At 37.6% G+C, this 27,080-nt stretch overlaps 1 protein-coding gene across 12 annotated transcripts in view; it reads right to left on the bottom strand.

Moving 5' to 3' along the window:
• The window catches only part of LOC128889700 (EGFR adapter protein-like), a 197,097-nt gene that overhangs the window by 82,948 nt on the left and 87,069 nt on the right, over positions 1-27,080 (bottom strand). For 8 of the 12 annotated variants that reach the window (XM_054147558.1, XM_054147565.1, XM_054147560.1 and 5 more), the window contains one exon: positions 2,083-2,152. The exons of 1 other annotated variant lie outside the window; for it this stretch is intronic. In XM_054147558.1, coding sequence (XP_054003533.1) covers positions 2,083-2,152 — 70 coding nt within the window. Of the gene's footprint in view, positions 1-2,082; positions 2,158-27,080 lie in introns of all 12 variants that reach the window. 3 more of the 12 variants (XM_054147564.1, XM_054147566.1, XM_054147557.1) reach the window with 1 other exon arrangement.

Raw genomic sequence — 27,080 nt, 5'->3', positions numbered from 1 at the left:
ACGCTAGATGTAGATACAGAGGGTTTTGAGAAACACTGGCCCTCTTTGGAGCGAGCTATTAGTCAGGAAAGTAGGTGAAATTTGATCGCTGCTGTTTCTTAAGCTCACTGTTCAGTATACTGTGTACAGGACAATAATGGAATTAGGTTTGGTCTATTATAATTTTCTTCAAACTCTGCATTTCAAGTCAAATGAAACTATGGGTATAAATTAAATCATTAAATCAGAAATTTTATTTTACATTTTCCAACTATTAAAAAATTACTCTAAGAGTGTGCAATTGTGCATACAAAAATTGATCTCATAATTCAAACGTGAATATAATAATTATGAAAATATAGATGAAGATAAAATTAAAACAAGTCTTTTCATATTTTGTTAAATATAGATATGGCCTTTGGACACTTCAAAAAGGTATGATTTGTGCCAAGAAAAATTGAACTTGAGTTTTCAGAGATCAACAAATATTATGCTAAAGTATGTAGCCAAAGCGATGCAACGTTTAAACAATTAAGCGCGATGAAAATGAAGCGAGACATACAAACAGGAGCATTTCCCAAACGATTCGAAACGATAAACAAAGATATTTGTATTGCACTCGTTCATTGTAGATTCGTTGCTGTGATTCATATTTGAACGAGAAACGTTGGTAAATGAAATTAAACCGTCTGGATACTGATATCGTTGAAATATAACGTTCACGTTATCATTCGATATATGAGAAAGTTCAACAGTCATTGGCTAATTAATTGCCGAGAATTTCGGTGGATTGAATGTGCACTCGCGAAAACCAATTCGCGTAGGTTTCTGCAGAAAACAATAAACTCCAATAAAATCAATAGGGGCGAAAAATTTGCTCTTCGGACGCTTCATACCTCGAATATTGGCAATGTTTTTTATTAAGAGTTTCCCTTTTTTAAAGGGAGGTAATTAATTACGGATGAATTTTTTTTTTTGATAACTTTGGCTCTCAAAGTGATGAGAAATGGCTGTGTACAGATCTCCTATGCATTCCGGTTTATACCAGGGAAAGCGAAATGATGAACGTAAAACTTCCTTGGCGACGAGACATGGGGTTTTTATTTCATTTATAATTGAAGAGACTCTGTAATATTTGGCAGTGGACAGTTTACATTTAATTTGAAGTAAGTGGATTAATACTATCCAACGGATTCGTGAATATTATGCGTAGCAGAATGCATTTGTACGAATATTTGCATCAGTAATTTAAAGTAAGGAACGATCACTAATTTTATAAAATTATTAATATGATGTAAAATGTGAGTCATATACATGATTGTAAAATATTATTTTCTTGGGTTATTGAAATGTTAAATTTAGCGAGGTGATTCATTTCATGAATGTTGTTACTTTGCACGAAAAAAAGGGAAATGGGTGCCGAGTTGATAAGGTATAGTAATCTGTCGATAAAGTAGTGCATTCTGTTGATAATGTTGGTTGCCCTGGCGATAATGTTGTACACTATACTGATCAAATCTGTAGCTAACTAGTGTTCTATATTACCGGTAGAGTGATGATACAAACATTTATTTGAAATAAATTAATTACCCGAATGTTAAAATTTAAACCGTTAAACGACATAAACAGAGACTCAATAATCGTGGTTCTTTGTCCAAATACACTCATTTAACATTTAAAGGGAGAAATTGTTCCATTTATGTTCCACGAAAATCGTTTGACGGACAGTATTTTATAAAAGACTTGGCATTTAATATACATACATGACATTTTCGTTGGGAAATATTCGTCAGAGGTACAAAGCATTCGCACCAAAATAGTCGGAACTAAAAGGTATCGCAAAAGAGCGTCGCTCGGCTCAGCGTAGATATATTTCAATCAGGGAACGTCGTTTTTAAGGCGCGTTGACCGAGTTTCTTTGTGGGTCGTACTTTGGGGACACACGAAACAGCACACAGTGTTAATTTGCATCTCATGGACATGTAAATGCAAAAGGATCTTCCTCCCTTCCCCCACTTCGTTCTTCGCTCACATTCCCGTTCTCTTTACCACGTTCCCTTGCACATGAAATAGCGTCTACGTACATATATCACTTATACTCACTTTTCCATCTGGACTGCATACTTTGATACCCGCTAGCGAGACTATCAGAAGAACAGGCGTAGACCGATCGCTGTACTGAAAGGAAACAGACGTTTTCATATAACGATTGAAAATTATTCGAATTTGTTACATACTAGAAACTTAAAGGTAAAAATATAACTAAAGTTATTGACTGGGTTCGATTAAAATACAGAGAATGCTAGAGAAATAATCAGGAACAATAATGAGGGAACATCAATTTTGTTGGTACCCAAAGATTGAATCTTATACATTCGATAAATATGTAATTATTTAACGTTTTTGACCATCGTCAGAATCATATAATGTAGTGTATAAAAACAACAATGGTTAAGATTTGGGGAAGATTATTTTTGCACTTCAATTTATTTATGGAATTTCCTTATAAACTGCATCATTTAAAAAACCTTCACGAAAACTGATAACTGTTCTTTATCAATTTGTAGTGAGTTTTATATTTCAATGGTAGGTGAAGGTAGGTAAACATCAGTCTGACGAGGCGGCTAATCGCCATTTTCGAGTTACGCGGCGTGTTGGAGAACTTTCGCCGCTGCACAACAACAAGAAAGTTGGCAAAGCGGGCGAAATGATTGAAAGTGGTACTAGCAACGGCAGAATATTCCCTATTTTCCGTTGCAGACACGGCTCATTGTCTTAAAAACCCACTGAGGTGGTTAGACGTAGCCTGAGTGGGAAAGGGGATCGCCGGTATAATTACTATAAAGCAAGGGATGGTTTTCGATAACGGACGCCAGTGCATTCTTTTTATACTGGGTGACTCGCGAAGTCTTTTCTTCCTTTCCTTTTTGCCATCACAATCTTGTCAGCGAAATGAAGAGTGAAATATAACACATCCAACGAAATAAGAAGCACATATTAAAGAGATACCTCGTTCTTTGGTAACTGGTGTAACGTATAAATATGTTTAAGTATGTTTCTAGTCAAACGTAAACGATTACTTTATTACACAATTCTATTTCGAGTCGCACAATATTTTTCGAAACAAGGTTTCAAAATTACTTATCCGAATAAACAAATTCTAACGTTGAATATAAGTTCCCAATCAGTGGTATTAAAAACAAATACGAATCAACAAATTGAGTGAAAGTTGTCCCTCGATCCCCGAACCTGCTACCTCGCTGAAAGGGGTGGCGGTAAATTTAATTTATTGCAGCAGTTTTATTGAAGCAATTAAAAAATTAATTTATTGAAGCACTTCAAACGAATATGCTCCGCAAAGCATCAGAAAGCGATTAATGAAACCTCGATTTCTTGCAGATTATATTCGCATGTCTTGAATATTTTTAACTCTCCCCTTCGTCGGGTTCTCTTACCCCCATTCTCAGTTCCCTGCTCTCTAAGTAATTGTTTCACGCTGTGAAAGTAGAATAAATATTAAACGCAATAATGGAAATTTGACGAACGATGGGAATTTCCTTAATTATTTCACCCTTATTTTTATCCGATACTCTAAAGGGTAATTGCTGTGCACCTTTGCTTTTTTTATGAGACAAAGTTTGTCAATCGTGTGACAGTGTACGCATGTTATTTTAAGTGTTTTTAATGTAAGCTTAGTGATTCATAGTGATTCTGTTACTGTTGTATAGAAGAGCATCAAACAGAAGACCCTCGCCCTAAGACAGATCCATTGACCCAGTGATTCGTCCACTTTTCCCCTCGGTCACGAATGACCGCGCAAATCGAGACGTATCAAAGACAGCATAATCGCCTCACGAACACAAGAATAAATCGCCCATGTATTATTTAAAGTGACACAAGTCGACAAACGAGAATGTTAGGTGCCATCGTGTATGAGTTTGCTGAACAGTGAACGGTCCACTATTAATTATCAAAAGTGCATTAATTTGGGAACTCGTCGCTCCTGTGACATTTTTAATGTTTCATACAAAAGCACACCATCCTCTATAAGAGTGATATAATAATAAATTTATGAAAAACATTTTACAACTGATAATAATGGTAGCTGTCGGTAGCTATTTCTGTTGCCAATAATAAATGTGTAATGACTATTTGAATTTTTCCTTTTCAAACAAAAACATACCACCTTGTATAAGCGTGACAGTCACAGTTTCACCGTAAAACTGATAAAATAAGGTTCATGATAGCTGTCCCTTTTGCATAAAATAAATACGAAATAGACAATTTAATTTTTCCTTTTCAAACAAAAACGTACTACTGGCTCGAGTACCGTACCATTGAAAAAAATGTTAACAATTCTTCCTTTAGCCACTAATAAATGTACAATAGACGATAGCATTATTCTTTTTAAAACAAGCTACTACAAAAGTTAGCCGTCGATAGCTGCAACAGATATTTCCCTCTGAATTCACAAATACTTTCTCGCCCCCGTAAAAAGACTAACTTTCTCGAGTGACGCGTCTTTCGAACCACGCAGGGTATATCAAAGTCACCCACAGGCACCATCGTACCAGTCGACGAGCCCAAGGATGAACATTGTGCGACGTTCGTTCGAGGACACCCGTTGGTTCCCGCAGCTTTGTTCGACGGGGGTGATTAAAAAGTTGCTGAGTGAGTCTTGCCGACAGGAGGATACGGAGCGAAGCAGATATAGAGGGACGGTAAAAGTGAAAGATAGAGGAAAAAATGGTGAGATAGAAAGAAGCAAGAGGGTAGGAAAAGGAGTAACGCGGTGACGAGAAGAAAGACGATGGTCCGTGGAAGAAAGATGGAGTGCGATGTGGGTTGAAGGAAAAAACGAGTAGGGAAGAGAGAAGAGATGTGTGTGGGAAGAAAGATGCAAGATCAAGGACGAAAGGAGACAGTGGTTGCGACGGGGACTATTTGAGACAAATGAAAGGGATAGAGATACGAGTGGATGAGAAAAAGACAGACGAAATGGACAGGTAGGCAGGTAGACAGAGAAAGGGAGAGACAGAGTGCGCGAATGAGTATGCACCCCCGGAAGGGCGGGTCGAAAGGTCGGGATGACTGGTTGCTCGGTGTGTGAACCAATGTATGAAGTTCAAACCCGGATGAGCTTTTGGCGTGATCACCATTTTCCTCGTGCTTAAATTTCCTTTGTTTCCTGCAACGCTAAATATCCAACCGTGTGCACCACGGTTCCATCCATTTTTCCACGGCCCTCTACTTGCCTTAGTTTACCCCATTCTTCCTTGGGCGCGTCTCTTACCTCTGTTCCTGTTCACTCAGCTCAACACGAAGTTACCCTCGCTCGATTTACCACGAGCGTAGTCATTTCACCCGCCCCTTCAACCCTTATCTTTCAGATTGAAGTTTTCCGTTAGTCGTGATAACACCTGTAATGTTCCCGCCTAATCTATCGAATGACCAGCGATGTCGCCATCAAAGAGGAGAATGGGACAAATTGCAGTCCCTTCTGCTACGAATATTTTTTAACCACTGCAATTTAGTTCAAAGACAAAGTGTACTTAAAATGTGCATATGTAAATGTAATTCGATGGGATTAATTCTATAATTCTTTGAGGTTTATTAACTTCAAAAATGTAAAAGTCGGCGCATACCTATATTTTTACAACCATATCTTTGTAATTAGAGGAAGAAGGAGAAAACTAGTCTATCATTTTATATAATTCTCTGTTATAATAATATTTTATATTGCTTTTGTTCGCTTCGTTAATGTCCAGAGTTTTCTATGCAAACACCATTTGCATATGTACAGATTGGAAGACACAGAATCGTGTCTGAACCGGTACCTCGAATGAGACGGAATTGGAAATTAATTGGTTTGTCGTCTGCAGGCTCGCTCTTTCTCATTTTGCAGCAGACCTCAGACTTTCCAGGTACGCATTGAAATTAAGGTTCACGATAATCCTAAATTAGAAATAGCAGAATTTTCAAAGGTATCAAGTTCTTCATGCGATAGTAGAATCAAATTTCAATGGATTTAAAGTACTGAAGCTAGTTTAAATATATGCTTCGTACGCATTGAAATATTTAAATTAATTATTTTCAAATGTATTGGAAACTTACCAATTTTATTTTCTGGCTAAGATCAATCTCTGTACGTAGATTTAATTGTTAATAATCATATTAAATTCTAGTCAATTCTATGTATTGGATGACTTTTCTTTTTTATTAAAAATATTATTTTCTATATGAAACTGTTTTTGATAAGGTTGTACTTCCTGCCTAATAATCAACGTTCGCAACGCAAGTCTTACCGCTTAATATTACTAAACAATTTACAACATATCTATGATATTTACAAGAGCAAAAATGTAAAACTACTACTAAGTTTATTTATCAGTTCATTCTATGAACATACTCATTTTCGATCGTGACATATATCACCGAAGCAAACACTGTTCCTCGGTTCTGTTTATTCCAAAATGAGCCCAAGGATTCTTTCTCCGTCATCCGAATCACTGAACAACGCACAGTTACCGTTCAGATAATGTCGCCCATCAAATCTGCCACGGGTAATAAAGGGAATGGTTACGAGGACCGCGATTGTCAATGACTCATGATGTGACTCAAAATATCGCCTGAAACAAGGGTGAAACGTGCTGTTGGGGTTTTCTTGACGTGGCATTTCGAAAGGATCGTTCTTTGCCTTGCCACACCGACTGCTCACGGATTTATGAATTTATCAGCCGGGGAATCGTTTCTACAAATACGGTCCACATACCATATAGGGTGCATATCAAGCACCATCCCCTCGTGATCGCAAGACTGAAGAAAGGAGAGCACTCGAGGCTTCCGAGCATGAAAAACGAAGGGTGAATACGCCTAAAGAGAAGGAGTACATTGATTTGAACTCTTATGCTCCTTTTCGCATTCGTCGTCTTTCTTTTTCAGAACGATTAACAGATTTCTAAAGGAGAGCTGCACGAGCAGCAATTATTAGCAGCAATTACAATTTGCCGCGTCGTTTTTTAATCGCGGTGATATTGAAATATTTTTTGTCGGACGTTTACGTGGGAAGTATAATTGAGGCTATTCATTTAGTAAGCTGTGGGTATTACATCAATAAGGATTCCGCACTTTTCACACTTTATGCAAATAATATGCGGACATTCGTATATTTCTATACATAATATATGTTCTGCATTTTTATTATTTAATGAAAATTATTGTTATTGCAATAATGAAAATAAGATTATCTTGCATTGCTTGGAAAAAAAGACTATTATGAAAACACAAGGATTATCATGTTTGAGAATTATGAATTCCATTAAATAATAAAAATGAAGATCGTAGATGTATTATGCATATACAAGGAGAAGAAAATATAAATCCTTTCATATATTAACTTTTAAAAATATTTTCGTTAAAAATATTGCTGAACCACATGTACTTTATCAATTGATTTTTGAATGATTTTTCACAGCAGAACACTCAAAGTCGACTGTACCCACAACTGCTTTGAAAGCTGGGTTTGGAATAGCGATAGCACTCGAGTAACCAATCGGTAATTTACTAATCAACTAATGGCTAGCAGAGTTTTAGACCTTCGGTAGTTCAAATTTACTTCGCGAATAACTGTAAATCGAATGTAATAAATAAATCTTTTACTATGAAGATGTTAATATTCCCAGATGAGTATGATAAATTCATAAAATTCGTCCAATACATTCACATTTTATATTCTACGCCCAGCCATCGATATCAACATCGAAATCATTTATAAACACCAAGAAATGTTTATAAATAACAACGTTGAACAAGCGTAATGAAAAAGAGAAAAATCTCCGAAAAATGCAACAGGACTGCGTGACGCATCCAGCTCGAAATAAAAGCAAAACGTTGTAACAGAGAGGACGAATGACGAAAAGCTCTCCGAAGGTATGCGTGGGACTGGTTTTAATCCACTATTATGAAATGTACTGACGTCTGACAGAACTGGCCAGATATCGGAAACGCTGGACGGAAATTAAATCGATTCTGCTCCTCGTGTACTTCGATTTCGGCCACCTCCGGTTCTCCATCCCTCGCCCTCTTCAGCACATGTAGATGAAACCCACTTATTTCAACATTCCTACCACCTCTTTCGTTCAGTACGCGGTTATTTAAAATAATTTTAAACTGTTAACTATTCCTAACGAAAATAAATCAAAATTATTGACGCATTATACTGCGAGCAGAGAAAATATTTGCCTGGAGTCCTAATAAAATAGTGGTCCCGAAATTAGTCAAATTAAATAACTATATACATTTGTAATACTTTTCATAATGCTTTCATAATGTTTTCTTGTAATATTGTTTAATATTTTTCATTTCTACTCATTTTATATCAAGCATTTTTCCATGAAACTCGTCCTTTTTCTATTTTCAGTATTTGTGGATACAGGAGGGAATTTATACAAGAGGGAATTTATAACTTTACCTTTATTCCCTACTTTTTGTTTTCTATTCTGAATATTCGAAGTAACACTAAACACGATGCTGTATTGGAATGTATCTTGGTGTATCCATCTCTCTTAATTTCATAAGGCATCAGTCTACTTTCAGCAATACCACATACCTCCGATATCTTATATACATCTCCATGATTATTACGCTGTAAAATTTACTTTTACTTTCCGCGTCATAACAATAAAATACTCCTCATTTTTATGCCTGCAAGTAAACAACCATTTCTGCTTCTGGACAGAGCTGTCTCCACTTCCAAAAAAGAGAGACGCCATGGACGCAGCATTATATTAATTCTCCGCCAAGAACAGCATAAACATTAACCTATTTAACGCAGAAGAGCACCGTTTTTCCGACTCAGTTTCCCCTTTTATTGTAGAATTATTTCTCATAACAGTGTGGTAATTCCTCCTGAGACAGAAAAGAGAGACAAAAAAGAAAGAATTGCAACAGAAAGGAAGGAAGGTAGCAGAAACGGTCCCTACGAGAAAATAATTTTCCACCCTTGCCACGATATAATTGTTATTCGTCCTCTGCCCCCCCCCCCTCCTTCCCCTCCGCCGCATCGAATTTCAGGTAGCCGCGGTTTCACGGAAATAGACAAGTGACAGAGGTACAGACGAATTTAATTTTGTTTCGAGATGCATGGGAGCCAGATTCCGCATACATGTACGTACATTTATGTGTATCCCCGACGCTTTGTTCCGCTGCGCGAGCTTTTAAATGAAATCAATTATCGTGCACTCGCGAATAATTATTATGCGGACCGGTTCAGATGAAGAAGACGGCTCGCGGAGCGACGAAGAAATTATTTTGATGCCGTCACAACTAGACTCTCTGATTGTTACTCTTCCGCTTGTTATGTCGTCCGAGATGCCGGAAAACGCGAGGCTGTTGACTATAATTGGAAAATGGGAGAGAACGTTGGACGACGATGACAAGAACGTCTCATTTATTATAATTTAAATTAACTAATTATAACCTCGTGCACGGTTGTATCCTGTATTTTCAGTTCGAAATACTTCCGGTTGCATTAATTATTTTGATTAAATTTGTCTGGAATATCGTGGAAAATACGGATTTAGGCGCGACGGCGTTAAGTACGAGTGTAATTTAGTAACATTCGATGAAAGATAAAATTTTATCTTTAGGGTAGATGTGATTATTGAAAGATTGTGAAATCAAAAAGGTTGGTAGTATTATTGTTGGCCGAATTACTGACTGTTGCGAAATGTCTGTAACTATTACTGTTGCACAATTATTTTTAAACTTTTCTCAGGAATGAAGAAATCACTTGTTGCAGAATATTAATAAAATGCATTATTTAAAAATGCTTTTAATATGAGAATTGTCAAGATAAATTATAACCATAGAATGGAATGTTTTTTGAATATTTACATTGTAAATGCTTCTGAATTTTTCGATGGTCATGCCTTAACACGTCTATATGCAAAATAATTAATTTGCATTATTAGACGAAAACAGTAATGATGTATACTCCTTTTTTTTTACAATGTAATGAGATAATATGTAAGTATTCTAACTTCAAGTTTATTTCATAATGAATATGCGCCACCTCATGCTACATATTGTATAGTTTAAAAATAGGAATAGGTGGAGCAAAGTATATTACTACCGAACAGCAGGAAGAAATTCTTCTACTTCGAAACAAGAAAATGAATGAATAGCTGGCTACATGGGTGTGTCGGCTAATGCTTATTACAGAGCTATGAGCACGTAGAAAATCTAGGTAACTTTAAACATAAAATACATGCTGCGAACATTCGCTCGAAAATGTGATCAAAAAATATTACTTACTTGTAGAAAGAGACAATCAATAGAAGTGATTTTTGAGGAATTTTCATAAGATCACCATTTGTTTCAATATTTTTCAATTCCTACCCAAGGATAATTTTTGATACTTTGAGTATTCATTATTTAATTGTAAAATTCAATTCAGTGTTGTACCCTGTTTTTTGCTTCCATCTTTGAGGAATTTTCATAAACCCACCATTCGTTTCGAGATCTTTCAATTCCTATTCAAAGAGCTATGTCTCATTTCAGCTGAGCTTGAATAGAAATTATTTTCGCTCGACGATGCGCCACAATTTTTAGGAATCGAGGAAAAACAGAGTCGAAAATCAAGAAATAAGGACTACCTCTATCGCGAGGGCACGCAATGTACGCGTAATAGTCGGGTAGGGTCGTCAATTCGAAACTTTCAGAGCGGTCCAGGATCCAGAGCCGATTAATGGACATATCCGATATTGCACGGCTGCGTGGCCGCAAGTATTAAACGTTACGAGACCAGAAATAGCGCACGTTCGTGTGCCCGACAGCTCACACGTGTTTACGCGTCCTGCAGATTTTCAGGGAAAATATACGGACTTACAATTATGCTTGGCAAGGCAAGGTTGCCATGGGAATAAGCCAGCGACCTCTAATAGAGATGGATTTCTGCATCGACGGCCACGTCCTATGACGGGGCGAGGTTTCGAAATGTTTCGTCCAATGTTACGTTGACTGTTGCGATTTCAAGCGCATCATCTTTATGCGTTTCGTTTTTCTTTCCTTCTTTCCGCAGTGCTTGGAACGTCGAGTGTAATTCACCAAGCAAAGTACATATTGGCTTTAGCGTCCTCCACTTGAACAGTGGGGCACGCTGTTATCGACGACTTTTGCGTAGAAATTTGTCGTGCAACATTCAACGTTGCAGTCGCATTTTTACGATCACTTTTCATGCGCTCGGTTTGAACGATTAAATGTCTAATGGAAGACAAAAATACTGTATGCGAAGGAGATAACATTTGACGAATTATGGAGAGGAATATTCTTGCAAATGAAAGTTCTATTTTTAATATTCACTCGCGTACAAGAAGCGATGGAACATCAGGGGTTGATGTAGAAATCGATCGCAGCATTCGTTCGACATGATCGAAACGAGCGACAGGCACTTTGGCTGAAACGTTAGGGCTATTTATCGGCGTAATAGGGCGTAACGGAGCAGTCATCAGCTGATTGATGCGTCGACAGACTCCGGAGGGTTTCTGGTGGTTGCGAGTCGACAATTCGTTCTCACTTTTCGCTATCGGGATGTATTTGCTGTATACTGCTTGCCAGACAGGAATATTATTTGCTTGGCACCGCTTACCTACCGTAGAATATCAGGCGACTCTAAGCCATAAGATATATCGTTCCACATACTTCCAATCTTATCGATTTACGATGCGACCTCATTGTCAGGGCGTTATGTTTTCAAACGTGTGGAAACTTTCCCGATACTTGGAACATGCGGAAAATGTTGAAATATAAATCACGAACGAACAGATTAAAATAATCAAAATATAATAATTCACTTACAATAGGATGGAAATGAACCCTTTGCACTCGAGAGGTGATTCTCAATTGCCACTAAATTTTAATAATGACTGGAAGCTGACGAAAATATTAAAATGTATTACGTTCAAGTATGATTCTGTATTAGCTTCAAGAAAATTATTTGAAATAAACTTTCTTGTACGTTAGTAGAGGGTACAAAAATATAATCGCTTGAGTTGTTGCTTGGTTTAAAATTATATTAGGAATATAAACATATTTCGGCTCTTTTCAGTTGCATGAAAATGTTTAGCTCTATAACACAACGAAGCAAAGAATATTTTAAAGAGTGTTTGTAATAATTTCGCGAATATATATGTACAATGTTTAAAGGACAATGAAGCATAAAAATAATTACCGTACAAGATACAAAAAGGAGGTCTTGAAACAGAATTTTATAATTATACCACTGAACGTTATTAATCGTTTCATTCGACGATGGGTATGCTGGACTTAAGTACGAGGAGTGGCGAAATTGCGTCTGCTGTTAACTTCCGGATATTTGTATTAGACTCCCCGCTGACAGCAGAACCATTTATGTAACATCCACCGTGACTCACGCCTTCGGTAACTTTAGCGTGATCCATTAACGAAATTCAATCTACTGGATCCAACGCTATATGACTATCCATTCCACGTTTTAAACATATCGTCAAAAATACACAAAACTGGTTATGGTTAAGCGATAAGCTTTTTCCTTATTTTATCGTGACTATACGCACTGTTGCTTTTTTATTCGTTGATCACTTACATTTTTATTTCACATGCGCACATTGACAAACCTTCCTATATGTAGGTTTTGTGAATCCATCCTCCCTTTTCCCATCCTAAACAAGAATAAAATTATGAAAGACCTATGTATTTTAATTTTATTGTGACTATATACCCCGTTCGTCTTCCATTCGTTGCTATTCAACTTATCGCTTAGATTTTTATTTTCTATACAAACGTTAATGAATCTCTCTACAGTTTTGCTATCGTTCGATTATTTTTAACCTACGTCTCCATTTTCACCTCCAACACGAATGAAATTACACTTATTTCCACTTACACAGTCTGTAAACGCTACGACAACGTTCGATCGCAGGTAAATTTCACTAAACTTGCCCGAAGCGGACCGTCAAGAAGCGTCCTTGCAACATTTCGGCTAGTTACCGTGCCCCGAGAAGTCATTATTCCGGCATATTAGGCAAGAATTTAATAACGCTGCGGATATGTTTCACTCGACAAAACCTCGCGAAGAAGAGAGTACCGCGAGGGGCTGGAAATTTCGCATTATAAATCACGGGGTTCACCTATATTCTCGTTAGAACGAAAAGACTCGACGATTCTATATCCAAGGGGGTTAGCGCGAGAACAATAGGATGGATTATATTGCGAGAGAGCCCGCGATTCTGTATTGAGCTGGAGGTGTTCCACTGAAATTTATGTTCAGTGGGAACGTTCGTTGAGTTCATTCAACGCGGGACTTCCACGTTTCTCGTTCGAAAGATGCCAGGACAATTATACGGTCACGATTTCCACGACTGTAAAGCGCCAGGCACCTCGAACCGAATGGGAGTTCTCGCAAACAATGAAGTCGCGAAACTTGGACCGAGCGTTTTATTAAAACGATAAGAAATATACCGCGGTAGTATAAGGACGAACCCTTTTAAACCGCTCCGAACCTCTTCGAAAGTGTCTCTTGGAAATTCTTCGTCGCGAGATCGTTCATTCGGGGGGAGGGTACATCATACGAGAAACAAAGCGGCCCAGATACATTATAAATGCCCCAAGTAAATGGCGTTTTCTTCCAGTAGTTGCAACAGCATTCGGTGTACACAAAGGCGAACAAGAATTAACGACCAATTAGGAGAGTTAAGTAAGAATCCCCGGCCGAGATAATGGAAGAGATCCATGGGCGGGCTATGTTGTTGCGAAATGTAATTAAGCCCGTTCTACAACAATTTGTGGAAATCATTAGCGAATGGCCGCCTTCCGCGATTCCGTGAAACTCGTCGTAAGACCGCGTCGCGAAGATGAAACACGCTGGAGAAAGAGAAACGGAACGAGAGAGGGATGCTGCTGTTCCTTATTATAGGGAATTCTTATTATAAGGAGGTCCCCTAATTATTGTCGTCCCCCGAGGAAGAAGGACTCTTGGCTCCTTCGAGCCACTACGAGTACATTAAATTACGCCTTCGACTGTCTTGAGAAATCTCGGAGTTAAGATACTCTTTTATTCTGTGTGTGCACGTGCGCGGTTACGCGTTCGCGATGCTTATATTTTTGCTGCACGACGCTTCAGCGAATTTGCATCCTCGAGGAGGGAGTCGTTTACACGTTTACACAGTTGTCGCTTCGTAACTACATTATGCGTGCGTGTGGAATTAAAGTGTACACCCATCCGGCGATTTACACAGCGGATTTCACAAAAAACTGTGTAAATCGAATTTATGAGTATCCGTACCAGAAATTGTGTAAATTGAAAGAGAAAACGAAATGGGTAAACTTTAGTTAGTTATTTAATTAAATTCGTTTATTCCGATGTAAAATCATCATTTTTAAAGTTACAGCTGTATTACATTTTTCAATTTTTTTTTAAGATTCATTTCCTCTAAATTTGCATTCTATACCGAATAACATATTTGGTATTTTATAGGGCCACCAGAAATTAATGTCGTTTCTTTTACATTAAATTCAAACAAATAAATTTATAACGAGCCTTTATTTTTAATCGATTATGTAGTCGCCATCGTCATCAACTACTAGTTACTGAAATTCATTTAAGGTACTCATTTTTCAATTATTGCCAATTACAATGCAAGTTGTTCTTAACAAACAAAAAGTTAAAAAATACGTTTATTCATAATGGAGAGTCGCTTAAATTATCAATCTTTAATTTATGCTGCAATTCCACCTACTATCCCTGCTTCTCCGATTCGTGTTAAACCACGATATAAGTTCACCATCCACTTTATTTCGATGAGTTAGCAAACGGTTGCGGTAATTATTCACCTCGTATTTGATTTGTATACAATTTGCATAGCTGATTTGAATGTTTGCGCGATAACTGGTAAGAATTACACGCCTCGAAACGAACGCAAAACGGCGCTGGTTCGTCCCGAACCAGAAATCCAGACAAGTTCCTTGCTCGTTCATCCATTCGACCCTCATTGCTAGACTACAGACGTACCATTCACTGCGCAAATTTTTTCCATTTCCTCCGCTTCCCTTTCGTCACGAATGAGGGACGTCTGACATTCTGCCGTAACGATCAGAGAATCGGGATCGCGTCGTATCACCGATAGTCACTCTTTTCGTTTCTCTTGATTTCGGGAGAACAAAATATCTCTAAGGAAATGGAGTGGAGACGATTTTGCATTTAATCGAATTTCCTTTGGTACCTTCATTCTGTTGTTACTAATTTTTAATAAACGGCATTAGCCTGAGAAGATTTGTGCGCGTAAAAGATGTCAACCCTCTGTGGGTTGAATTCTTTTCCTTCTGCGAACAACTTGCGAGGCATTTACCTTGATATTTTACCTTGATATTTTAGGTTGAAGGTGCTGTCAACAGCCGTCGATATTGTTATTGGTTATCGAAGATATTATACAGGGTGTCTCGTAAATGGTGGTACAAGCGAGTAGAGAGGGCGATTCTGCACATTCGAGGATTATGTATGATCGTAACAATGTTCAAGGTGATAGAAATAAATATGTATAATTATGATGATACGAAGACACGATAACCTAAAGATATCAAGACGTGATGAAGAGCACGAAAAATTTAATTACATTATTCTAATGTATTGATGAATTGTGTAAGTCAACGTGGTTGTTGATTAGCCCAGTTGTTAAAATACATGACTGTTTAAGTGTTTCTGTGTTGAATATTGCTTCATATTCATTGCCGACTAGGACTACTAATAATGTTATTCGTGAATAGGTTATCGATGTCTAATAGATCATCATTAGCAGTATCGGCGCTATGCACCACCGTAATGGCGTGATACCAACATGATGGCTGTCCTGCCAATTATGCATGACAGTCAATACACATTACGGATGCAGTTCTGTAATTGGCGAATTCGTCGTGACGAATTCCTGCAATCAGTTTGCGGATCCTGCTGAAACAAATGCACCGTAGATCATAATACAATTTCGTAAAAGCAAATCTTTTTATACGATGTGCAATTTAGCTGTTTTAAGGGCTTAAGGGCTTCGACGTATCATTTTTAAACTCTTTTAAAACTTACTAAAAATCTTTGAATAAAATTTTGGTACGAGTTTTTCTCAAATACAACGCGTTGTCAAAGACTGATTTCAAATCATCTTCAACCTCCATTATATTTCCTTGTAATGCTTTTACTTGCTTTAATATTCAAACGTCTTAGTTATTGGTAAACGTTGTGCACTCGACTAATATTTCTTGCTTGCTAAATAATTGGCTCTGCCAACTATGAGAGCTAACAGCACGCATTCGCTCACCCTCCACGTCGACCATTCTTGTCAACGTAGTCCCTCGTCGTAAGTGAAATTTTGCATAATGAAACGTGGAGCACGCCTGAAGCAACCTCCGTCATTCTGTCTTGAACCGTTACCTGCGCCTTCCTTTTAATTATTACGATTAACCGAGCTTTAACAAGTCTGCGCAGTAAGGGATAGGACGAGAGAAGAATGGCTCAAGACGAAGCAATCGATGGAGCAGGGGAGAAGCACAATCAATTCATAATCGAAAGCGATGAATGGTGTATCGATACTTTGAATTATATTCATCCTACGTAATGCCTAGAATGGATTTATATAAAAAAAAAAGAACACTTGCAAAGCACTCGATATTATGGACGATATATTTATTTACGGACTTTGTTGCTTTGTATAAAATTGCCTGTATAATATTTACAAGTTTTAACTCTATTCTTGACATTTTTCAACCGTATGCTTTACAAATCATGTTTTTTGTTATTTTAATTTGCGTCAGTACAACTTGTATCAGCTGCCACGAAATTCACGCAGTATTAACAGAAAGTCTCAGACCTTTCTATTGTACTCATCGATGGAAACATCGACTTCTCTATGGGAGCTTAGCCGATCGTAAAAGCGAACGATGGAGAACGGGAAAACCGAAGGTAAATCTACAGAGCGAGAACTGAGCAAATGGTGTTCCACGAAAGGACGCATGCATGCATGCTACCTAAGCCTTTCGAAAATTGACGGTAGTACAGACGTCGGAAAAATACGACTCCAGTTTGTGTTCACGTTAGAAATTAAGGTTAACATTCCTTAAAGGATGCAGTCGCTAACGGTAGAACTTTCATTTACTGATATTAAGGAAGAATATTCGTCAGATCGATTGAAATTAATTGTTAAACATTTGGAAAGTTCTAATTAAAAGCATTGCATAATTTGTTGTAAGAAGGATGTACATTGTACATTCATTGAAGTTAGCAGTCATACGTCTCTTTAATTGTCTGCAATAATTAAAGTTACTGTTTGTTATTTGTGTAAAAAATTTTACAACAGGAAAGTACGTTTTAGGCAACTGCTTTTAAAATTTTTATATTTTAGGGATGCTGAATCTAAATCTGAACTCAAAATTTAGAAGTTCAACATGGCTGATCCAATATGGCGGAACAAAATACGAAAAGTGACTCGATTTGGTTGAAAATTAGTATTGAAAAGTTTCTAAGATCGGTGATTACAAATCTGAGCTCAAATTTCAAAAATTTCAAAAAACCTGCGAAATCCAAAATGTCAAATATTCGATGAAAAGTCTCACCACATACATGAAAAGTTTCAAGACAATCGGAGGCGAACACCAAAAAAGCATTTCCTAGTGAGTATAAAATCTCGTCGGGCGCGCATAAAAGTTATACTACTGACCCAGTGGTATAATAGTGGAACGTTACTTCTCCCGGTATTATACGTCAGAACTTTCAACCCACATAATTGCGTCCCCAACGTAGAGCAATATTTTCATTGGTGGCGCGGATGCAAGGTGGTATTATAGCCTATCAAGTTATGTGGGGTGGTCTACGGAAATGGAATGGAATTTGAGATACGAGAAAAAGGTACTTATAAAGTAGGATTGAATGGTCTTGGGTACTCTAAACTTTTATGGCACTGCTATTTAGGTACGTGCGTGTAGTTGGAAACTGCGGTTGTATCTTTTATTTAGATGGTATCTCGATGCGATTCTTGTTTCCTACAGAGACATACTAAAGGATTTCTCCAGCAAGGGGTTAATTTATAAAAATTAGCGAGAGTTATTTAAAATTTGCGATTCTCAGGACTGTCAAATTTCAAAGTATATACTTTGAATTCCTAAATTCACTCTTTGATTCATATTATGGAAAATGATTTTGTGCTGGTTGGATTGTTCTCCCCTTGCCATTTACCAACCCTTACATATGGTTGATACATATACTACGCATTCTGTTTTGTAAATGAGAAATAATACTAAATGTAACCATGCGATGCGTTAATAAATCAATCCGTAATGTAGGATTAAAATTGCATTGCCAAATTTTTGAAAGTTATGAAATGATTTTCAGCCTTCCCATGTATGTAAACCTTTCGAATTGCTTGAAGGTAGGTATCACCGTGTTGCTTGAAATTTCCAAGCAAGGATTTTGAAGTCACAGACTGCCGTTTATGAAAACTGCCCTGTTCGACGGCATGGAAGGGTAAGAATATCCGTAGATAATCAGCGGAGCATGTTTCATATTCAGCGACCCGTAACCTCGCAATCTTCGAACGGGGGAAGATGGTCGTACTGGCTGGACGCTTCTGAAATTGAATCCACAATCGAGAGCGAGTCGCCTCCTTGTCGCAGTGTAACGTATGCATTGGTTTGAGTAAGTGGTCGATGTCCATCGTCCCTTCTTCTTTACATTTCTCCCCGTTTATTCCGCTCTCTTTTAATGTACAATATATTATTAAGGTTTGTATTAAATTGAATTCTATCTCGGTAACTGTTTAAATACATGAAATATATTATAGATCGGTGAATGTTTCTGTGAGTATTTGTCTGACAATTGCACCGAGTTCTATGCAAAACTTTGGTTGCTTTCAGTTTTAACCAAAAAGCCGTTGACACGAGACATAAAGCCAAACCATGAAAGCGCATCATTGTTGCTAACGGGTCTATTGAAACGGTCGAAACTTCCATGTTTGGCGTTAATCGATTCTATTATCTAGCCCAACATTTTCTTTTCATTACAGTTTTAAATAATATAATGCAGTGGCTCTCACAAAAAAATAATAAATAGTGCTTTGTATTTGCGAACGATTTAATGGGTGTCACCAGAGAGTGCTTATAATACTGAGTTATTACACCCTCGGGGACGAACATTTAATTAACGATCGTTTTAAACGACCGTAATTGGAGTGGAACAATTTGTCATGTGCGTAGAAAAGATTGAAAGCTGATATGTGAGTTCATTTATTCGCGCTGCGAGCCATGGTTAGAGTAATCGATAACGCGGAAAAGTTTCACTTGATCAGGCGTTAAGAGCCATTCAATTCTTTACACTTTGTAAAATTGAGGGAAACAGAGTTTATTATATCTTGTCCAGGCGAAATTGTCACTCGACTTTTCATTGCTGCAAATATACATCCCATTTTATACTTAAATATCTCAAATTATTATATGCAAAGTAAATTGTATGTAGATACTTCTAAAGAGAACTTAAAAATGAGGATGAAACATCAAATTTCTGGAAAGACGAAACGAAACTATAACATAATAACGTCACACATTTAATTATTAAACGACACCTGACAAAGTAAAAAGAGTGTTTGAGAATTATTATATCAAAACCGGCACGCAAATAATTTATAATGGTAACTACAAACTTAAACATGCATACTTGACCAACTCCACGGAATAGAAGCTCATTTCTAAATTAACGGAGATATCTTTTAACTGCCCGATGGAAGGCGTCGATTGCTCTTTCCGTAATTGTCGTCTGATCAAACCGGACACGTGATTCAATTAAATGAATGAGCAATTCTTAGCGGCAATTACAAAGTCGCGGAAGATTCTTCGTAATAATCTTCGAGATGGAGGTTGGGTAAGTTCCCTAGTCATTCGCTAAGAAGGAGGCTGATAAGCAGAGTCTGAGGAGACCGAAGGAATCAATTAAAAATGAATGCCAACGAATTATTAAGGGATACTGTGACTTAAGCGCCCACCTAGGAAGTTTCGTATCAGAGACGGTCAGAGGAAAGTTTCGAAACTCCTCGAAAGGGAAATAAGTTTAAACTTCGTGCTTCCGTTACTCAAGACACCTGTGAACAAACAGACGCGTCTACGGCAAATTAAAACTTGTCGCTTCGCCGACTTGTCGTCTTACGAGTTTTGCCAGTTATATACGTTATTCGAGCGTTGCCGAGTGCAATGCTCCACCAATTACGCGAACCATGTAAGTTAAATATAAATTTCAACGTTTTGGAGTTCTTCTTCCATCGTTCTACAATTTTCAACAAATTTCAACTTTCGTGAAAGTTGAAATAATTTTAATGCGAATAATGACTAACGAACAAGGTTTCAAGAATTATTAGTGAACGACGAATAACGACCCTATTCGAGGAAACATTCGTTATTCGCAAATAAATCTCTTATTCAAATCAGATTTATTAATGACGTCTCTAAGCAGTTGCATATTGCAAATTGTCGAAGTATGAATAAAAACTGATTCAAATAAATTCATTTTATTCGTAATTTATAATTGACTATTATTGAAAGCAAAATTCGTTCAATATTTTTATTAACTCAAAATTATATTCCAGACATTATTTACTTTTTACTTTTATTTTATCTGGCCCCCTCCAATCGTCATCTTCTTCGTGGCGAATACAAATTATTAAACTCAACACATCCTTTCCACACATTTCAAATCTAATTATATTATTATATTCTCATGATAGCCTTATAATATTATATGTATATTTAGTTCCATTTTATTTAGTTGCATTGCAATTTCGTCTTCAAGATTGTGTAACCCTCGAATCAGAAAATAAGAAGACCTAAAATTTCATCCTTTCGCCCCCCTCTAAAGTTTTCAGATGAGAGGATGTCAAAAATCGCCATCGATGTGATAATCATTCTAGAGTGAGCGAAACCCAGGCAAGCCAATGCTACGCACAAAGAGCATCCAGCACACTTTCGGTTTGTTTAAGGAAACCGCCAGACGTGGTTGGGAATACGTGGAAGAGGCGTGGTAACCATCCGCGTCCCTTTTCTGGTGGCACCCTCGTCGACGGTTCGCAATCCACCCCCGCACAAACGCTTGTACGTTACCAAACATGTTTGAGCCATTCGCACGCGAAATTTATTCATCGGTACGGACAAAACAGTATCGCGAGTTGTTTAGGGTCTCGATGAAGAATTCAGCGAACTACGCTGACCTGTCGGCTGGCCCGTTCCAACCCCTATCCTGTTACGTCGATAAATTTGCTTGACTGGGTTCCCCCACGAAAATGATTAAACTTTGAAAACTGCTCCTGTTACAGGCACACATGTCCACGTTGATGAAGGGGACACAATACGGCAACGGTCACATAAAGCGAGAGGTATTTTCAAAAACTTTTTATATCAAAGCTATACGATGAAATGTTTTCGAATTTTCAGTACGTTTTATTGAACATTTAAAGAAACAAAAACCGGTTTTATTACGCCATTCACATGGCGTCGGTTTGTTAGGGTGTGGATGTGAAAACTGAAAAAAATAAACATTGGTGTTCTGTTAACAACTTTATGATAACAGCGAATATTAGAACACAAAGCAAATAGGTTTCTGGAATTGAATATCTGTACAAAGTTTCACGTGTTGCGTTACTTGCGAGGGAACAATAGATTTTCGAAAGTAGATTTTCAAAGTTAAAGAATTCGTCGCTACCCAATGAAATATTTCAATTCCACGTTTAAACATTAATTCTTCACATCCCTGAGAACCGGGCCAGATCGCAAGTGCGTAGTGCGGTATCAAAAATTCCGATGTACGCGGATCATTCTTTGAAGCAAGCAGCTGGGGTGGTTTAACGAGGCAACTTTACACGGAGGCAGCACTCCTCGAGAGTCTACCGGATATTCTTCAGCGAAAAGGATTTTTTTTTTAAGAAAGGGGCAGAAACGGGGGGGTTGACTCAGACTACGTAAAGGCGCGAGTACACATGTCGACGAGCGACTTCCACAATAGTGTTCTTAGCCTCGCTCCTCGGTGGAACCTTCTATATTTTCAGGCGCCTTTCAGAAGCTTTCTCGAGTAAAGTACACGCCATTTTGGCATTCTCCCAAGCTTCTTACGCTCCTCTGATCTCTGCCCGACTTGTTTTCTTCTTTGTTACCTTCCGCCTAATTATCGTCGTAACTTGTACGCGATTTCCCTACGTCACTCTCTTTCTGTTTGATAAACAAGGACACCTCGCGTATCAACCTTCGCGAAGAATTCTCGCTGCTAAGGGGATCCTGAAAATGTACTTTGAAAGGTACAGGAACAACGTGATATTACTGAATCGGGGAATTTTTCTTTTTCTTTTTCTTTCTTTATCCAGCATTACCGCCGTTTGAGACCTCTTCGGCTCTTTCGAGTACTTTTCAGATGAGGAAGAGGTCTTTCATGAATTCTTCTTAATTCCCTTCCGGGGCAAAATTATTTTTGGATTTCTACGAGCTTTTGACGCGCGCATTTGGAAAGCTCACCCTCTCCCACGACGACGAATTTTCGTCGTCGTTTGTATGACATTGGTACCTGTGCACCGCGCACTTCGTTGAAGCATATCGTAAGAAGTTTATTGTTACGAAATAATAAGTAATAATAAGCACTTTATTCAACTAAACAGACGACGTTGTAGGTTTACAACATACTTAAAATAAAATAATAATTTAAAGGAACACTCTTGAAACACACAAATTTAAATAAATAATACACACGTGTAGAACGAGAAAAAAAAAGAAGAATGAGAAGGAGAATGAAATGAAGGTTCGATACAAAGCACGCGTGTTTCGAAGCGATATTCGGAGCAACGTTTTAGCTACACTTCCTCGAAACTCTCTTTTACGCGTTCAGGGCTTTCTCGAAAACAACTGCTCTGCGTTTCCAACCGTTCGTAAGTATTTACACGCTAATAGCGTGCAAAGTACACGCCACGGAATTTCGCTGGCTTCATTGTTTCCACCCAAAAAGAGCCTCGAGACGTCCGGAAGGAACTCTGACTTCGACCCTCTCCAACTAACAATAAGCTGTCTTCACGATTTCAACCTGTTAACCCTTTGTCTGCGAGGGGCGTATACATTTATTCATAAAGAGTCAACATTTATATATTGGAGTCCAGAAACGAAACGAAGGTCGGAGCCTTGCGTGAAGTGGATGAAATTATTAAATTCAACAATCTTTTAAGAATAACATGTTATAGAGAATAACAAGATTTTGAATAGTTAAAGACGATGTTTATTATTTGTATCGAATAGCTGAATACACTTCTGAACAGAATTAATAACAAGGCTGTACAGGTAATTCAGAACTGTCAACAGAAGGAGCGCCTTACACGGCTTTATCCTCTTCTACATGCTGCGTTGATATGGGGAGCGCGCACATGGCGCGGTGTCGGCCAAGGCTTCCGTACTTTTGTAACAGAGACACAGTGGAGGAAGATTTCTAAGCTTTGGAGCTTATGTTAGACAGGACTGGCTGGTATAATTAATGGAGCTACCTCAATGCGTTCTCCATTGCGCCTGCATACGTGAAGAGCAACTTTTGGATGTCGCTCCTGAATATCCCACGGATAATCAGAGTTGGGGAAGATCTTGATAAAAAACTGACGACATTAATATATGATCGAATAATAATGCTGCATCTTCATCAATCTTTCGTAGCCTTAGAATAAAAGTGTATTTACTTTGCTAGATATTCTTCCTTCTTGTCCTATAATATATTTTTTTCTTTAACACATTTTCATTACGCAGAAGTGTTTTATTCTATACTTTAGGTAATAAAAAGAAAAATATTTTATTATAGCCTCCGATTGAAAAAGAATCATGAATATCGCTTCGAAACTGGTACGTATAAGGGAGTATCTCTTTAAACGAAAATGTCAAAGTAATTCCTTTGTTTCTTAGCTTTTAATCAGCATGTGTATTTCTTTCGTTTAATGGCCGGCGCGGTGGACAAGAGGGAACTAATTTCGTACGAGCTCGCGGAGGTTTACGGAGGTTATCTATTTCACTCCCGTAAATACTGAACGCTGTAACACGCAGGCGTGGACTGCAGGACCGCAGGTTATCTGGACAACACCTCTTTCCCTTCCCCGCAAACATTTGTGGGGCCGGGATTTAATTGCCTCTTCTATTTTGTGCGTCACGTACGCAACGATTTGCGGCCGGACAAAACCGCGATATTAATTTTCCCGACCGTTTTGCCGGCTAATAAAAGAACCAAGAAATAATCGTGTTTACGTTTCCCCTGGGAACCATTTAATTGCAAATCCCTTCGATCCGTCGTCGCGATACGAAATTTACATTTGGCTTGCTGCAATATTTCCCGTGAAATAACGTTTGTTTGCGTTCAAAGTTAATTTCAAATCTGAGCTGATCTTTACTGAACAGGGTGTAAATTCAATATTCGCTTTCGATATTAAATTAAAACTAAAAGTATCTTTGAAAAGAACACAATCGTAATAAAAAAAATTAACAGGTTCGGTTTGGTCCTTCTATGGATCAAACTTTTTTTTCGCAGACACCTTCCAAGGCATTTACTTTGACATTTAAAGCTGATGGTCTTGTTAACCGCCATCAATGTTGTTAATGGTTACGAGAGACATTATATTTCACTATTAAGTACGTTATGTTGTGAGAAAGTTAAAATTATTTGGTAAAATATCGATATATTAGCATGTAACCTGAAATTTACCCTATAGAGGGTTAATTTGAGACCGACTTTAAAACCCAAGATGTATATAGAACACATACTGCACGATATATTAAAGTAACGTCAAAATTAGATATTGTTTGTAAGGAACATTACGGCTTAAATAAACTCTATTTTGTAAACATTGATAACACATTGCAATAAGATTTCACGTGATCGAGGTTTCTAACATGTGGATTGAAACTTTCTAAAAAGCTTTCTGAATCCGCGGAAGGAACGAAAAAGTAACTTGCGACATCGAGAATGGGGAAATGCGCAATCCAACATCTTCGTGGACATCGAGTCCCTCGGAATCGCTTGGAATCGTTGGTAATCTGATTTCCGGCCGGGATCGATCGAGGTGGTATAACAGCTCATCCTTCCGTAGCTATCGAAAGTAATTTAATTCCGGATGGATAACTCGGAAAAAGAGAATACATTACCGGATCGAATGTTTTCCAGATCGTTCCGCAGAACTTAAGAACGCATCGCGGCCGATGAATGCACGTTACACGAATCGTTTAAAATACAAAACTTTCTTCGACTACGTGCAGAATTTCCTTTTTATATTATGCTTTCATACTGGAGCGAAAAGAGGGTAAAGCGGTTCGACAGTTTCCATTCTAGCTGAATTTTTAATGCGAAACTTCACAGCGATAATGCTGTTTTAAAATTGTTTATGGTTGCTGGAGGTGTGGAATATTTTTAGGTAAAACACTATAGGGAAGTTCTAATAATAATTAGTTCAGCACTCGTAGTCATTATTAGACTGCAGATTTTATATATTTTTATTGTATGGTAATATGAAATCAATATATGTATATTAAGAAATGCACAGAATATATTTTATAAATTAATTAAGTAATATTAATATTTTGTTTCGAATAAGTATATATATTATGTATAGATTTAACGTATGTTTTCCATATTTGCACTTGCCATAAATCCATAAAATTCGTAATCTAGTTATTATCATAGTGTGATATTCTTTTGTTAATACTGGTCACTGGATCGATTATACTACCTTCAGTATTTATATGTATTATCGAAATGTATTTTCTTTTTGATAAAAGAACTTGCGAATTTTATACAACATACGGTCATAATATTTAATGTGCCCTAACCTGTATAAGAATTCTGTACACCTAGAACAATTTCAAGGAACATGAGGAATTTAAAGAAACAATCGAAAAGTATCGCGAAAATAACCGATGCACGGGTACAATTTCGAGGTGGACATGCGCCTATAAAAGAGCCTAGCTTTCCGATAACAAACGCAAATCCGTGTCCTATTGATGGTAGAGCTGGAGGGTTCATAGAGAAACGGATAGCAATGGCGCCCCCATTTAATAGAATCAAGCTGTCGGATCGTTTCGAAAGAATTGAGAATAGATAATCGAACCGTGTTCCAAAGCCAATTCTGTGCAATCTCTTTTCATTCTCTAGTTTTCTCTTATAGCTAGTCCCGTTTTGTTGGATGTCGTTTGTTCTCGAACAATGAAATTTGATATAAATGCGAGGCTAGACATTCTTCGGAATATTGTTACTCGTGATCCTGTTACCTTCCTTTCGATTTATACAAATTTACGACATTAAGATAACATAGGAACCTTACGATATAAGTAGACTGTGAAGTGTACTTTTTACGCAGACAAATGATAGGATTAGGATTTCCTTTTTTTAATAAAACACAAGCGGAATGGAATATGTGCTAAAAACATCAATTTTAGCGCTAACAGTAATCACAGTCGCGTACAGTTTGATGCACAGCTAATTTTTAATAACAAAAGCGAATATTTCAAATTCATCGATAGATTTAGTAAATCCATATACTGGGCATATTGTAATTAAAAATATGTTTAGTGAAATAACTTTTGAAAAAATTAATATATGCGTACATATGCTAAGTGAAGCATCTATGTGGATGCACCCTCTTGCTTTGCATAAAATAAACTAGATTCTTGATCCAGTTTATCCAATATCGATTAAATATTGATAAAGGATGATTATGGGACAAATAAATTCCTATGATAACGTCGAATCGCGGCGTTTCTCGTGATTATAAAAAGCGGGTCGTGGTTACGTCCGGTCCACGGCGATCAAGTGTATCAATCCGCGCGGTTAATTGATAATAACAGTGTACTCTTAATGTCAGCGTCCCAGCTAATTAGGATGTGGGTCTCTCTTGTTCAATTACCGTCATTTTATTATGAAGCCACTCCGGCTTCCCTTTATCCTGTTCTATCTTCTCTCTTCCTCTCTCCTTTTCTTTGTCCTCAATTACCGATCTTCTCTTCCTCGTAATCATTTCGTGGTTTAATGGCTCGAAGTTATCACATCG

Source organism: Hylaeus anthracinus, unplaced genomic scaffold (assembly GCF_026225885.1).
Source record: "Hylaeus anthracinus isolate JK02 unplaced genomic scaffold, UHH_iyHylAnth1.0_haploid 11997, whole genome shotgun sequence".
Taxonomy (NCBI): Eukaryota; Metazoa; Arthropoda; class Insecta; order Hymenoptera; family Colletidae; genus Hylaeus; species Hylaeus anthracinus.
This window is presented reverse-complemented; position numbering and strand designations above follow the sequence as displayed.